General features: G+C 31.6%; 1 protein-coding gene across 14 annotated transcripts in view; it reads left to right on the forward strand.

Annotated features, from left to right (window-relative positions):
- Window positions 1-15,778, forward strand: part of Amih (hyperpolarization-activated ion channel) — a 180,512-nt gene that overhangs the window by 144,616 nt on the left and 20,118 nt on the right. For 6 of the 14 annotated variants that reach the window (XM_026442017.1, XM_026442011.1, XM_026442014.1 and 3 more), the window contains 3 exons: window positions 4,045-4,181; window positions 5,472-5,615; window positions 12,146-12,220. In XM_026442017.1, coding sequence (XP_026297802.1) covers window positions 4,045-4,181; window positions 5,472-5,615; window positions 12,146-12,220 — 356 coding nt within the window. 14 annotated transcript variants of the gene reach the window in all.

The raw sequence follows: 15,778 nt of genomic DNA on the forward strand, positions 1-15,778 counted from the left end.
TATTGTAAAAAAGAACGATAATTGATCATTTGTAAGGAAAACTTTCTAATCAATTTTTTGATTAGAAATTTATTTTTTATAATATTTTTTTCTATAAATTAATATAAAGATAAAGAGAAATAATATTTAAAATGTTAATAATAATAATTATGAAAATTTTTAAATTTTAATTTTTAGAATTTTTACACTACCATTTTCAATCTCCTCCATTAATTTTACGAATTTTAGGAATTCCATGGTTTCGTTATTCAAAACTTCACAAAATGTCCAAAGGGCTTAGCAGCAGATGTTTATGAAGTGTTTTAAAGAGTTATCTTTATGCTTCGAGGTATTAAAGAGTTCTCACGATTATCAAATATTCTTCCAAACAAAAATTCTGTTATTAAAATTTAAATACTAAAATATTACCAATAAAATTCATCCAATGAAAATTATATACCAATAAATTAATTATCGTTATTATTGAATATTGAATGAATAGAAAAGAGGAAAAAATATTTTAAAAATTCTCGTAATAATTTTTTTTAATTCTCCAAGTTTTCATCGGATCATGATTAGATAATATCATCGTGAGTTTCTTTGAACTGCAAGCTTCTTTGAAAGATCCATGTCGCCGCCTCGAGAAAGCTCAGGGGAAGTTTGAAAGGGAGGAACTTCTAATTGTTGACATTAAAAAGGAAGCTACTGTAGGGAGAGACCGTGAAAGGAAACGAACAAAAGCAAGGGAAATCACGGCTTTCACGCGAGTCGATTACATTTTTATGAAGTTACATTCCAATGTGAAGCCGAAGGATCCAATTTCGTTTTGTCAAAAAGTGGTTTGAATAATGAGAAATGATCTGAAAGGGTTAATTCTAATAAAGGAAATTTAATCAAAATTGGAAATATGATATGAGAATGGAAATGTAATGGGAAGATTAATTTTATTGTATTATTGATTCGATAATATTCGAATTCCAATCTTGTTTTACGTTTATTTTTATTAATTAATTGAAATTTTAGTGGCCATGTTTCCTTCCCTCCCATTGCAATATTTTTCAGAGATTTATAAAGTACAGTCAAATTTTATTTTCACGTTTCAATGCAATACAATTGATTTTAAAATTTTTGAAAATATTAAATGCGTCCAATACCGTCGAAACAATTTTACTTTTTAATCAGATGTATTGAACTGTGAATATTATAATGTTAAAATATTCAAAAGCATTTTGCCATTCTGAAAAATAATAAAACATTCAAAATTCTCGTATCAATCAACGTGTTAACTGATTCAAATCCACAATTTTAAACGAACACACCAAAAACTGAACATTTTTCTCCCTTTATAAATAATTTCTCTTATAATATCATTTCAACAATTTGATAAATTACAAATTATCCAATTAAAGTTAAAGATGTCTACTAGTATATAATCAATTTCCAATTTTAAACGAACACACCAAAAGCTGAACATTTTTCTCCCTTTATAAATAATTTCTCCTATAATTTCATTTCAACAATTTGATAAATTACAAATTATCCAATTAAAATTAAAGATATCTACTATATAATCAATTTCCAATTTTAAACCAACACACCAAAAGCTGAACATTTTTATAAATAATTTCTCTTATAATATCATTTCAATAATTTGATAAATTACAAATTATCCAATTAAAGTTAAAGATGTCTACTAGTATATAATCAATTTCCAATTTTAAACCAACACACCAAAAGCTGAACATTTTTCTCCCTTTATAAATAATTTCTCTTATAATATCATTTCAACAATTTGATAAATAACAAATTATTCAATTAAAATTAAAGATGTCTACTAGTATATAATCAATTTCCAATTTTAAACCAACACACCAAAAGCTGAATATTTTTTACATTTTATAAATAATTTCTCTTATAATATCATTTCAACAATTTGATAAATTACAAATTATCCAATTAAAGTTAAAGATGTCTACTAGTATATAATCAATTTCCAATTTTAAACCAACCAAAAGCTGAACATTTTTCTCCCTTTATAAATAATTTCTCTTATAATATCATTTCAACAATTTGATAAATTACAAATTATTCAATTAAAGTTAAAGATGTCTACTAGTATATGATCAATTTCCAATTTTAAACCAACACACCAAAAGCTGAACATTTTTCTCCCTTTATAAATAATTTCTCCTATAATTTCATTTCAACAATTTAATAAATTATCCAATTAAAGTTAAAGATGTCTAGTATACAACCAATTTCCAATTATCATTACAAAAAAAGGAAATTAATTAATTTCGTATCTCCCGTCGCATTAACAAATTCTCAAATACCTTCAAATATTACAGCATCCATGACATCGTCTATTTCATCCCAAATCGTTAAATTCCCCGAGCGTCCATCAATCCCAAACACAATTCCGTCTCCCCATCCCATCCAAGATAAAATTATACATCAACAGTCGCCCCCAAATGAAACAATCTTCGACCGTTATTAAATCATCAAGAAATAAAACGCGCGTTGAGCTGGCAACCCCCTCAGGCGGTGCCATATTCTAATCACATTGCTCGACACATTGGTACACCGGCTCAGACAGTTTCGTTATTCGCCGGTGGATTAATTTGAAACGCGTACCCCGGGAACCGAATTGGGTCACGTGCCCGATGAAAGCCATTGTACGCGTTAAACCGTGTACGTGGGCCGCGTCGGATTCGCGATTGTCGCGAATTCTTGATCCAGATTATCGGCCGTCGGCCAATATTGGCGTTCCACGTGCCGAATACTAACGCCTCTGCCGGCGAACGCCGATCGAGTCGATCGGGGGTGAAATGTTTCCATGCTAATGAGGTGGCAGATTCCGGGAGAGGCAAAGTTGCTCTCTCTGGAATGGATGAATTCGTTTCGTTACTTGTATTGGTAGGAATTTTAACGATGCATTGAAGAATCGTTCGGGATCATTCGATAATAGGATTGAGAATATCAGTCTGAAAGATAATCTTGGCAGTTTTTTTTTTTTCTTCAAATTGAGTTGAATGAATGGTTCGTCTTGGAATTGATACGTGTATTAGGATGTGTGGGAATAACTTTCTTTATTAAGATTTATTTACTGTTATTTTTTTATAATAATTTTTGCAGAGAATTTATCTCCTCTTTCCATCCTTGGAATGGAATAAATGTTAACAGATTTTGAAATGATATTAGATGAGGAGATTTAATTCAGAGCTTTTAGATTTAGTTGTGGCTAATTTAAGAGAATAAAAAACTCCAAATTGAATAAATATGAATTAATGGATGTTTCATCTTGAAATTGTATATATATATATATATATATGTATTAAGTAATTTGTAATGTAAATTGAGATTTTGGATTTATATTTTGTCTTGAAGAATATCTTGAAGAGATCGAGGAAAATGAGAAGTCAAATATTCAAGCCAAATTTTGTAGTCAAATAAAAGCCACAGGATATCATTGCATATACAAGTTATACAAATAAATTTTGTCTTAATTTGAAACATCAAAAGCAACACGTTATTGATTCTTCCAATTTCAATTATTTGTGTTAGTTTACCGTTAACGTTTGTATTTAATTCTGAAGATTAATTTGTTATGATCGAGCTGTAAATATCACCACACTGAAATTTTGCAGGAATAAAATTTAACGTAAATAAAGCTCATATAGAAAGATTTAATCAGAAAAATCTTCTATCCACTTGTGTAATCAAAAATTTGTCTACTAATAGTTACGTAAACTATTAAAAATTAAAAATATTATTTAAAATTCTCCTTTTTACACTTTAGAGAAAGAAATTTTTTTCAATTTCTAATTTTAAATTAAAAAATATAGGAAAATAAAATAAAAAAAAAATAGATATAGATATATGGATAGATGTAAAATAAAATAAAGAAAATAATATAAATATAATATAAAATATAAATAAAATAAATAAAGAATAAAGAATAATATGAAAAAGTGTGCAAAAGTTTAAAGAATATAAATGCAAAATAACATGATAAAAGAATAAAGTTGATACATATTTATTTATACATATTATATATTTGCTTAGGTATAATGCAACAGGATAACGCCGAACAAGTGATCCTGGACCCAAAATTAATCGCAAAACACTACCTCAGGACTTGGTTCTTTCTCGACCTCATTTCCTCCATACCATTAGACTACATTTTCCTCATATTTAATCAAGTAAGTGCATATTAATTATCTGTATCCTGATGTACGTATCTCTAACTTTAATTTGTTAAACCGGAGTTGAGTTTTAGTTTCTCTCCAAAACTCGATTTATGTAATTAATCAGTTTACACAAGCGTCGACGTGATATGCAACATTTCAGGATATAGTGTTTCCAATTGTATAAATACATTAATTACAACTGTTTCTTGGTATACTTTGAGATGAATACTTTAACACTTTGGTATTTCCTCATTTTTAAGTCAATATTTAATTTGCATGTATAATTAATTATTACTTGTTCATTCATTGAAAATTTCAACTGTTCGCTTCGAGAAAAATTTATTTTCAATTGAGAAATTAAAATAAAAAATTCACGATGTAACATTAATCTTTTATTGAAATTTTTTAAAAATTATTTTGTTTAAGATTGTTTATCAATTGAAATATTTTACCTAACAAATGTAAATTATATAAGAATTTAATATGAATATTTGCAAATATCTTTTAAAAGTGATTTTTCAAAGTCATTTAAAAGATCCTTGATTTTTAAATTATTTGAAAGATGTCTATAATCGTTCGAAAGTTATTTATAAATATTTTAATGTCAGTTGAAAAAATGTTTAAAAAAGCTTATTCGAAGATCATTTGGATATTTTAATGAGTATTTTTTTTACATTTAAAATGCATGAATAATAACGCTTATTAAAAACAAAATATTTATTTTCAGAATGGTAGAATACTTCTATTTCATTCTGTTGAAGATTATCCTTTTAATTGTCCACATTATTTTTTTATTTAATTTTAATCTCAATTTCTTAATGAATCTAATTGAGAATGCCATTGAGAAACATTAATAGCGATGTAAGAAGAATGCGATTAAATCCTCAAAAATGAGAGCGGTTTAAATTGAATTTACCTTTCCAATCTCTGTTTCTTATTATACAGTATTTAAAAATAAAAAGATATCTTTTTATTTATAAATATCTTTTAAATTTAATAATAAATATCTTTTAAATTTAAATTTAAAATCAATTACATTATTTCTCGGAATATAATATTTTTTTTTCCTTTCCTCTCAAGAAAATTTCCAGAAATATCTACTCAAATTAAATTAATTCCGCTTGAAAACGTGGTATAATTTTCACCGGAATCCACCAGACAAGACAAATTAAGCTCGGTTTAAGCCGCCCTCAATCCCTCTTTGAATGAGCGCTAACCTGAGATTCAATTCACTAACGCAGCGCGTTAATGGGCCCGCGTATGGGGCGAGATTCCCACGGAATAATCGTTTTCAATCGTCAGTTTCAGGACTTTAGCGAGTCCTTCCAGATCCTGCATGCTGGCCGTGCTCTCAGGATCCTCAGGCTTGCGAAACTGTTGTCGCTCGTTAGGTTACTACGGTTGTCAAGACTGGTGCGGTATGTCTCGCAATGGGAAGAGGTCTATGTGAGTGTTTACCACTGTTTCTTACTACGAAAGCACCGTATCTATTTTTTTTTTTTATTTGGTATTCTATTTATATATATATAGTATATATATATATACATACATATATATATACACCTCATAATAATACCCACAGCTCGTGTGATCCTTGTGTAAAAATTTGAAAGAGGAAAAAAAAAAAAAAAAGAAAAAAAAAGAAAAAAAAAAGAAAAAGAAAAAGAAAAAAAAAAGAAAAAAGAAACCAAGCGTCTCGTCGTCGTATTATTTATTATTGTCAGTTTCAAAAAGTGACTGACTTTGTCTCTATATATATATCTATATATCTATATTTATTTATTTTTTATACCTTTTATATACAACCTACCCTATCTGGCCGCGCTGTCTGTCTGTACAGCTTTGCGTCGCCGTTCGTTGCAATGTTTCTTTTTTAATCTACGACGATAATAGGGGGGCCTGGCTGGTCCCCTCCCCCTTCCACCCCGTGATTTCATTTCTTTTTTTTTTTTTTTTTACATATATGTATATGTTACACGCGTATATACTATTTTATTCAATGTTTCACGGTCAGTTTTTGGAACTGTCTGCATTACAGAGAATCGCTGCCGCGTTTGCCGCAGAAAAATATTTATATATAATATAAAATATAAAGTAAAAGCATAATGTGAAATATTAAAAAAAAAAAAAAGAGAGAAACCAAAGGTAAATGATAATAATATATAATAAAAAAAAAAAAATAAAGGAGCTCGTTATACATATACAAATCCTTACGTTGTCTTTCGACGAAATAAATGTTATATACGAGATACGTTTATACATGGATATAGGTGTTCCTTGTCGTCCATGTATGTTTGGTAAGAAAAGAAAAAAAAAATAACAATAAGATAAAATAAAATAAAACGAAACGAGAAACGAAAGAGATACGACCGACCAATCGAGTCGTGCAAAAGAAAAAAACTCTCGTGCCAGTGGTGGATTTCCTTTTTCGTTCTTTTTTTTTTTTCCACGGACAGTCCCACAAACTCTTTTCCGCCAATCGATCTCTCTATCCACTCTATGTCGAAGTGAGCCGTCTCTCATTTACAAGAAGCTTCGATTCTCTTTTTTTTTTTCTTTCGAATTTTCGTCGGGACCAGTGTCCAGGCTCTCTCCCCCTGTCAATCTTTTTGTCTTCTTTTTTCCCCCTCCCCCTCCGTTTCTTTTCTCCTTTTTCTTTTTCCCCCTAATTCTTTTGTCAGGCAACAGATAGAACGAAAACACAGCGAGGCCGCGCGTGTCTATCTTCCACCACTGCAGAGAATACACCACGAAAAGTCAAAATATATACTCGGAACACGCACACACACGTTACGTACACACGTCTCGCTTTCCGTCTGCTCGACATGTATATTTTATTATACCGATTGTCCTCGCGACTCAATTCCTATTGTTCCAACTTCTCTACGAAACAAAATCTCCATATAATTCCTCCGTATCTCTCTCTCTCACTCCCCCTTTACCACTCGTGCATCGACCTATTTACATTCCCCTACTCATCGTGGCGATGAATGTTAGGATTCAGAGAGTTCATTTGAGAGAAAAGTTACTGAATCACTCTCGAGAGCGTATTTTTTTTTTGTTTTTTTTGCAAATGACATCAATAATTTTCGATTGCTTTCGAGAATATTTTTTTATAAATAATGGATATTTTGCGTTGAAAATTGCGTTGAATGTTGAACCCTCGAATGGTCATTATTATATGTGCAGTGTCCATTAAGGGTATATAAATAACTTTCGAGAATAAATCACAAAAAGTAAATTGGGTTATCTCGTTAACTGGCCAAGTCTGTATCTGTGATATATTATTGGAGAATCTCTAGTGTTTCCTTTAGTTTCTCTTCTCTATTAAGCGTAATGGGTACATCTAATATGAAAGTTTTAAAATAAATGGTTGAAATTGCCAATTCTAAGATAATGTTAATAAATGGAAATTTCGCAAAGATCGAGATTGAGAAAAAGTAATAATAATGTGTCTTTTTGTAATTTTTATAGTTATTCAATGGTATTTATGTCTAATATATAAATCCAAGTTATAAATATATGGAGATTAAAAAGATACGGGCTTTCACATCTCTTAATCGAAACGTTCAAAAACTTTGCTTAAGTAGTACCATTTTATTTATATAATTATATTTACCCGAACGCTCGAACTTGCACAATTGCTTTCCACAGAAACTTTAAACTTCCGATTCTTCCAAGACGATAAATTTATAACCGAGATTTCCAATAATTCTCTCGAGATCTTCCAATCTTAAGTAACAAAGACAAAGATAAAATTTCTCCAATCATCTCAAATAACTCTTAACAGCCTTTCTATCGCCATCGTCTATCCTCGATCGATCCTCCTCCTGTTACTTTCCAATTTTATTTTTTTCTTTTATTTCACACACAAAAAAGAAAAAAAATTATCCCGATACACAAGCATTCACATACAAGCATCGCGCATAAAGTTCAAGTATATATATATATGGAAATATACACGACACATACGTGCATGAGAGGCCGTGTATCATTGATATTCTCCATCAGCGATGGTTCCTCGAGTGCGTTTTTCCGATCAATTCTCGAGAGGATGTTTCACCAACTGATCGTATCTCATTAGTTATAGGTAAGTAGTTTCCTCTTTCGAGCGGAATATCCTTGTTATTAAAAGTATGTATGGGATCGTTGCAACATGGAGGATTCGAGTTTCGGAATAAATCGGGAAAATTCGGGCGAGATCAGGTGAAATCGGAATCCAAATACTTTATAATCGAGTCTTAACGAACGAGTCTTCGAACCGACATCCGATCATTAACGAAGTCGACCGAAGTCAGCCGAAGGGTCGTTCGCTCGTGTCTGTGCCCAGAATCGATTCGAGAGCAACGATCGGATCGAGAATTGAATCAATCGTGTTCGATTATTACTACTAAATATCACTTGATCCTATTCGAATTTTTCCGAAATTCTGTTTCGAATTTGACTCGATCTTTCGTGATCCATGGTATTCTATGCGCAACGACTCGATCGTTCGATGCGATTATCTTAAACCGTGTAAGATCTGGACAAGAGAGAGAGAATCGTTTTCGATGGGATTGTTCCCTCCTTGTCGATGAGAAATAGGTCGAGGAAGCATCCTCTTCAATCCGTTCGATCGGATCTTGGTGTGACACGGAACCCGGGTTATCGTTCACAGTGAGTTCTGTTTTTTTTTTTTTTTCTGTTCCCTCATTTGCATGAAACACATGAATAATCTTAACTGAAGAGGATACGTATTATCGGACTTGTTTTTTTTACACTTGTTTCGATGCCTTCTAAAAATTTCTTACGAATATATTTATCGTAACAGGCCACACGTTTACACGTTACAAGAAATTCGGTTCTACGACAAACATTACAACGAACAAAATCGATAAGTGAGCACAAGAAGAATGCGAAACTTCCATGCTGATCAATGATCATTGAGAAACGAGTCATTTTTCTTCGTTGGGCGGATAGATGATAGGGAAAAAATTATGCTATATTTCATAACGTAATTGTTGAATTGGAAGGGGATAGCATTTGTGAAGGAAATCGGTGAGAGGTTATCTAAAGGGGATATTTCGAAGCATCTAAACCAAGGATTTGCTCTTAATTGTTTTATCCTTTCTTATCTTGTTTCGTATAATTTTATTTCGATTTGTCTTCAGAGAACACGTTGATATTTTGCATTCATGATTTTTTCAAGATTTTCCTTTTTTCTGTATCAATTTGATTGTGTCTTGCCTATAAGCGATGAGCCATGGCGCAGCGAACAGACCAACGAATCAATCAGGCTTTCCGTCCAATCATCTCGAGAGCAATCTTATTTTCTTGCCACCACGTAATTATCCACACTCTGTGAATGTGTTTACTTGCGCTTTGAAGAACGCTCTTGTTGCCTCCCTCTGCTTTTGTTTTCTATCTCCTATCTTTTTTCCATTCTGTTCGACGAGAGCCAGATTCGCGAGCGTTGGTTCGATCATCGATCTAATTAATCATTCTCAGTCTCAGACGATTTTTTTTTTCTCTTTTCATTTTTTTTTTTTTTTTAATCGTTTGGATGTTAAAGAGATTCGTGTAGTTTTAATTTTATATTTCGAAGATAATTGGAGTTATTTAAATTTTTGAAATTTTGCCGCTTTGCAATATCGTTTAAAGATTTTCTAGAATATTAAATGAAGTTACATAGGAATATAGATATAAATAACAGCTGATAATAATTGATTAAAGTTTTTCTTTTTTCTTTTGAGAATCGTTCGACTTATTCTTGTTGATGTAATAAGAATTACAATCCATTCTGTATAAAATTTATTTTCATTAAATTCTAATTTGCTTCCTTAACAAAATTAAAGATACATGATATCTCTGATGTCGTTAAATCTCGTAGCGGTGGAAAGCTATCTAGAGAATTATTAAGATCATCCGTTACGAAACTCAATGAAGGCTCAAATTGGGATCAGTTTCAAGGTGGAAAATCGAGGAAAGGAGGGACCGGTAATTTTCTTAATTAACGTCCTTCGTCACCGTATTAAAATCAAATCGTCTTCGATTATCTCGGCTGAATCGATTCGCAAATTCGTTTCGAAACGAGCAGTAATAAGAACTTGGTAAATTGCTGAGCATGGTTCGGCTGACCGTGAAATCGGTGATCAAATCAAATATTCATCTTCGACAATTTAAAAAAGATTCGAATAATTGAGATGTTAGATTCATTATCCGCGTCATTTAACAATTTGGGGTACATCTGTAGTAAAGGAAATTAACATAAATTCGAAAGAGAAATTTAAATTGATCTGTTGAAGAGAGTGCTCATTAATTCTCATACAAATATTCGAGGATTAGAAAGAAAAATTTGAGAATTTTTTTCCTACAGATGTCCTTAATTCTCGACTGATATATGCTTATATAGTTGGATCATAGATTATGAAGATGATTTAATTTAGATTGCTTAATTTTAGAATATTTTATTTCGATATAAAATTCGGATGAAATAAAAAAAGATGAAAAATATTCTGAAATTAAATAACTTAAATTATCGTTTTATTAATCGTGATCCAAATATGCAAATTAAAGAGTTACATTATCATTCCATCAAAAGATTCTCAGAATTTCTTGGATTAATACTCGACGTATTTGCATTTCTGTTAATTTTCCAAAAATAGCAAAGGTTCCACGTAACCGTATGATATATTGTTTCGACTTGTCGTTTTCTTGGAAATCATACCATTTCGTGGATTTATTCCCGCAGAAGAGAAAAACGTTTCCACGAAGGATTCTGTGTATCTTGGTCTGAAGCAGCATCAGTGGATCAGCTAAAAACAGCACGTCTAATGATACACGACACACTTGGGCGTACTTAAAGCTGATTTACAACAACGGTCCAATACTCTGGGGATTAAGTCCAGATTTAGAGCTCTGATTCGCAGGATATGGTCCAGCCACGATGAGTTCACGATCGTATTCGATATTCTCATACTTTATTTATTACTTTAAAAAAAAAGAAAGAAAACTTCTAATCAATGAAATTAATGAAATTCGTTGTAGATGGATTTTTGAGTTGAAATGTTACGTTGTTCAATTTCAATTTATAATTTTTGTTTTAATATAATTTTTAATAATTTTTTTTTGTAGAATTTTCAAATTTTTTGATATCATGATCGATTTTTCAATATTTTAAATATGAAAATTTGAAAATATCTTCTTTATAATAAATATGAATCTTAATAATTTAGAAATGATGTTTATATATAAAATCGTGGAACTTGTTCGAAACTGGATCATTAGTTTAAATAGTTACATTTTTTGAACTGATTTGTAAATTCTTTACAGAATTTCAATTATATTTGTTTAACCACTGACTATACAATGATACAATTACTTACTGCGAATCTTGAATATCACGGCATTGATTCAAGACTAGACTACTATGAACCAAATCAACATTGCAATTTCTAAAACGAATTTGCTATCATTGTATTTTCAAAATCAATTGATCATTCACAGAATAATCTTCAGTTTCCATACTTATAATTATTTAACCAAAAGACACGCACAAATTTACTTCAATAACGAAATATTAAACAAATTTACTTCCCAATACAATTAATTCTAAACAATCAATTTTACTTTTAAATTTGTTGTTAAAATCAAAGTTTAGTCTTGAACTAAATGCTGCGACCAATTCGAAACCCATCCATCGAAAAAAAAGTTACGACAAAAACAACGACAAAAATCACATCTACATCTCATCTAATGACAAAAACTCGTCAAGAAAAACTCTCCTTGACACAACCAAGAACACAAAAAGACATCATTCCAAAGAAAAGAAAAGAAAAGAAACAACGATAGTAAAAAAAAAAAAAAGAAACAATTAACAAACAAAGGCACAAAAAAAACAAAATCAACAAAAAAGAAATACAAATACAAAAAAAAAAAATTAAAAAAATGAAAGTAGTAGGCATATTGCGAGAACACGTTTCCGAATGGGTTTACAGATCCCCCTTTATCAACAGCCGGAGAGGCACTACGAGCGTCGGGCGACACCGCCCCAACCAGACCGAACCAGCAAGGTGTGCCTGCCTAGTAACCCCGAAACCAAGGCCAAATGCCCTTTCTTGATTCAAGCGTTCGTTAATTTAAAACTTAATGTTTCTACGTATAAATATAAATACATATATACATATATATATATACGTTAGATGATCATTATTATTATATCTACTTATATATATATATACATATATATATTACATTTTTGTTATACGGTTGATTATTGATTATCGTTACGATGTTTATTATGACCGTTTTTTCGATTGATTATCGTTGTCGTTTGGTTTGGAAGTTTCCTATATATATATATATAGAGAGAACGAGTGCATAGTCTTGCCGTGTGATCATATCTTTTTTTTATTTTTTTTTATTGTATTTTTTTTTTTTGGATTTTTCTTTTTTTTTTTTTTTATTTGTTTTGTTCAATATTGAGTATCCAATGATACGTTTTGATACACTATACACCACGCCTGATAATGATACATACGGACATACATACAAATGGTACACACGGTATATTTGGAAATTTATTAGATATATTTCTTTGAAAGAAAGCGATGCCGATCAAGAGCTTTCTTACGCAGCGTGGCTGTATCGTGATCGATTGATTTATTATTTTTTTTTTTTTGATTTATCTTTCTTTGGTTTCTTTCGTTTCGTTCGTTTATTGTTCTCTGTTTTCTCTCTCTCTCTCTCTGTCTGTTTTCTTTCTTTTTATTTTTCTTTAGAGATCGTTCGTTCCTTAGAAATCGATGTTGTTGCACGATGGCATAGAAGTGTGACATGACTAATGAAATATATATTATTATTATAGAGGATAGAAAATTTCGTTCTGTTCGTTTCTGTGTCTGTGTATTGCATCGTGACAGATTTCTTGACATGTGCGACCAATGTTTACCAATAGTATACGAAATTTTAAATTATGTAAAATCATAATCGGAGGATTGCCACTGTGATGATTCGAACTGATGAACTGGTAGAAAGCGTGGAGAGGCAAACCGTGAGAAATTTCTACTAAAATCAAAGAATCAACCTTTGGACGTTGACTTCTTGCTTATGTTTCAATCTACAAGTGAAACAAAGCTCTTGATCCGGCTAGCCTCCATTAGTATCCGTAGCACTCGATATACATATGTACAATGCAAAAGTGTCACACGGATCGCGTGAAGCGTTAAACTCCACGGTTCACTAAATGAAATGAATCGTAACTTTGAATTGAAAATACGAACATACGTATAACATATTACATCCAAAATAGAATTTTAAACATCCGTGTGTTTTTAACCATCGATCAGCTCAGTGATCCTTGTGAAAAAAATTTTTTTGATGTGACATGTATATTTTTATTTCTTGTCGGGTCTTGTTGGAGAGATGCGATTTCGAGACCGATTAGGTTATACTAATATGCGTTTCATTTCTTTTTTCTTTTTTTTTTTTATTGTATAGTCACAGAGTCGTGTCGAATACCGGGAACAGAATGATCAAACGAAGAAATTATCCCGACGATATTGATATTCTTCATCCTTAATCATCGCCACGTCTCTTCGTCCCAATCGCATAACGAAATTTTTCCATTCACCACATTACACGAGGTGTGCATGTATATCGATCGTGTGTATGGACCGATATGTTCATTAAATGTTTCGTTGCGGAAACGACGAGTTTTGCAATAAACTCCGACGAGCAATGAGCAAAATAGAGAGAGAGAGAAAGAGAGGGGCGTGTGCACGTATAATTGTGATAGCAGAGGTATGACTGCGCATGGTACGCCATGAATATGGTGTGATACTTATTATTACACTATAATAAGAACGCGATGATGATTAGGAATGAAGGATCCTCCTAATTTTTATTGGTGAATGGGAAAAATTTCTTTCGAAAAAAAAGAAAGAGAGAAAAAATGGTGAAAAGGAGAGAGAGAGAGAGAGAAAAAGAAAGAGCTAAAGGATAATAATGAAAGAAAAATTTCGAACCAATCTCGAACAAAAGGACCAGGGGACAATAGGGGAATCTGAGGTATTCGACACGACGCGCTATCCACATGGCTGCTCTACAGACGAGAAAGTTGGTTGGATTGACCGTAGGTCTGCCTGTGAGTGTTAGGTGTATATTAACCCTATTTGCTCGACATTTTTTGGCAATGTGCCCGTGTTCAGTGTGTGTTCCTACGTTTTATTCCCTCCCTTCCCTCTCCCCTCATCGTGTATACGCATACATATATATATACATCTTCCCAAGAGTCAGTCAACCCACTATCCCTCTTTGATACCCCAGACGAATTTTTTTTCTCTTTGATCCATCGTCTCGTTCTCCCTCCCCGTTTGCGTTTTGCTTGCTGTTTTTGTGTCGTTTTAGATGCCTGATTTATTTCAAACGTTTCAAACGTATTTTATATCCCTTGATCCCCCTCGTCGTCCATTTTGGTATCCTACTCGAATTGTTTGAATTTCGTTGGCCTTCCTCCCATTGAAAATTGTTGTGCTCTGTTTTTTTTTAAGTGGAAGAAGAAAACGATGGACAGACACGACGACGTCGTCGAACCCAGTTTCCCAGTAGTGTAATTTTCATTCGATCGATTTTAATTCGTCTAAAAAAGTGTTTGGCGATAAAAATATGCGGTGTAGTCACGCTCAATTGATCAAATTTTAAATATTGAAATGATTATATTCGATGATTATATCGTATGAAGTGAATAATTTGCAAATAACATTATATATTCATATTTTATATATATAAATATGTAATAAATGTTTATAAACGTTATGGCCATCGATCAATCAATAATCAAAATGTTAATTGCTGTTGGCTTTAAATTTTAATAAATGAAAAATCATTTAAAACATCATAATTATCAAATATCGGTGATCTGATGATAATCGATGATAATTATTATTTTAATTTTGCTGATTGATTTAGTGATTGTTGTTAATAGTGAACGTGACTATTCCAATCGATCGATATTTGTGTCTTTCGTTCTAACACCCAATTGTTCAACTTGTCCCAATTCATTTGTTCTTGCAAATCTGTTGTTTTAAGAGAAACTTTATTTATTATCTATGTATCGAGCCTGTGAATTTAATCATGGTAGGTCCCTCGTTGTTTTACCGAAATTTCTGTTGTGAGAACGTAGTAGAGTAGATGATAAATGAATCGAGTTCAAATCAGACATGATTCTCCTTCATGATTGTACACGAAATATCTCGTTGATTTCGCATCTTTGCGAAAAAAAATTTTGCTTTGAAAAAGAAGCATAAAATAATTAATAAACAATTCTTTTGAAGAATCGGAAAATTTCCGAAAATTGCGATGAAAAATTGCGAAACTTTTTTTATTTCAGATAATATTCAGTGCGAAAAAATTAAAGAACCAGGTACATTTTTCCTTCGATATCCATTTCATCGAGATCGATACTCTAAAAATATCCCGGTTTTCCCCGATCTTTGTGAATATCGGTTCAAACTCGATCCCCTAGAGGTCACTACCGATCGTGGTGTACGGAATTCTCAACCAGTCGAAGCGCCACCTCGAAAACCCTGACCGAAATGGATCTTAGAAAGCGATTAATCATAGCTGTCGCA

This window comes from Apis mellifera, linkage group LG8 (genome assembly GCF_003254395.2).
Source record: "Apis mellifera strain DH4 linkage group LG8, Amel_HAv3.1, whole genome shotgun sequence".
NCBI lineage: Eukaryota > Metazoa > Arthropoda > Insecta > Hymenoptera > Apidae > Apis > Apis mellifera.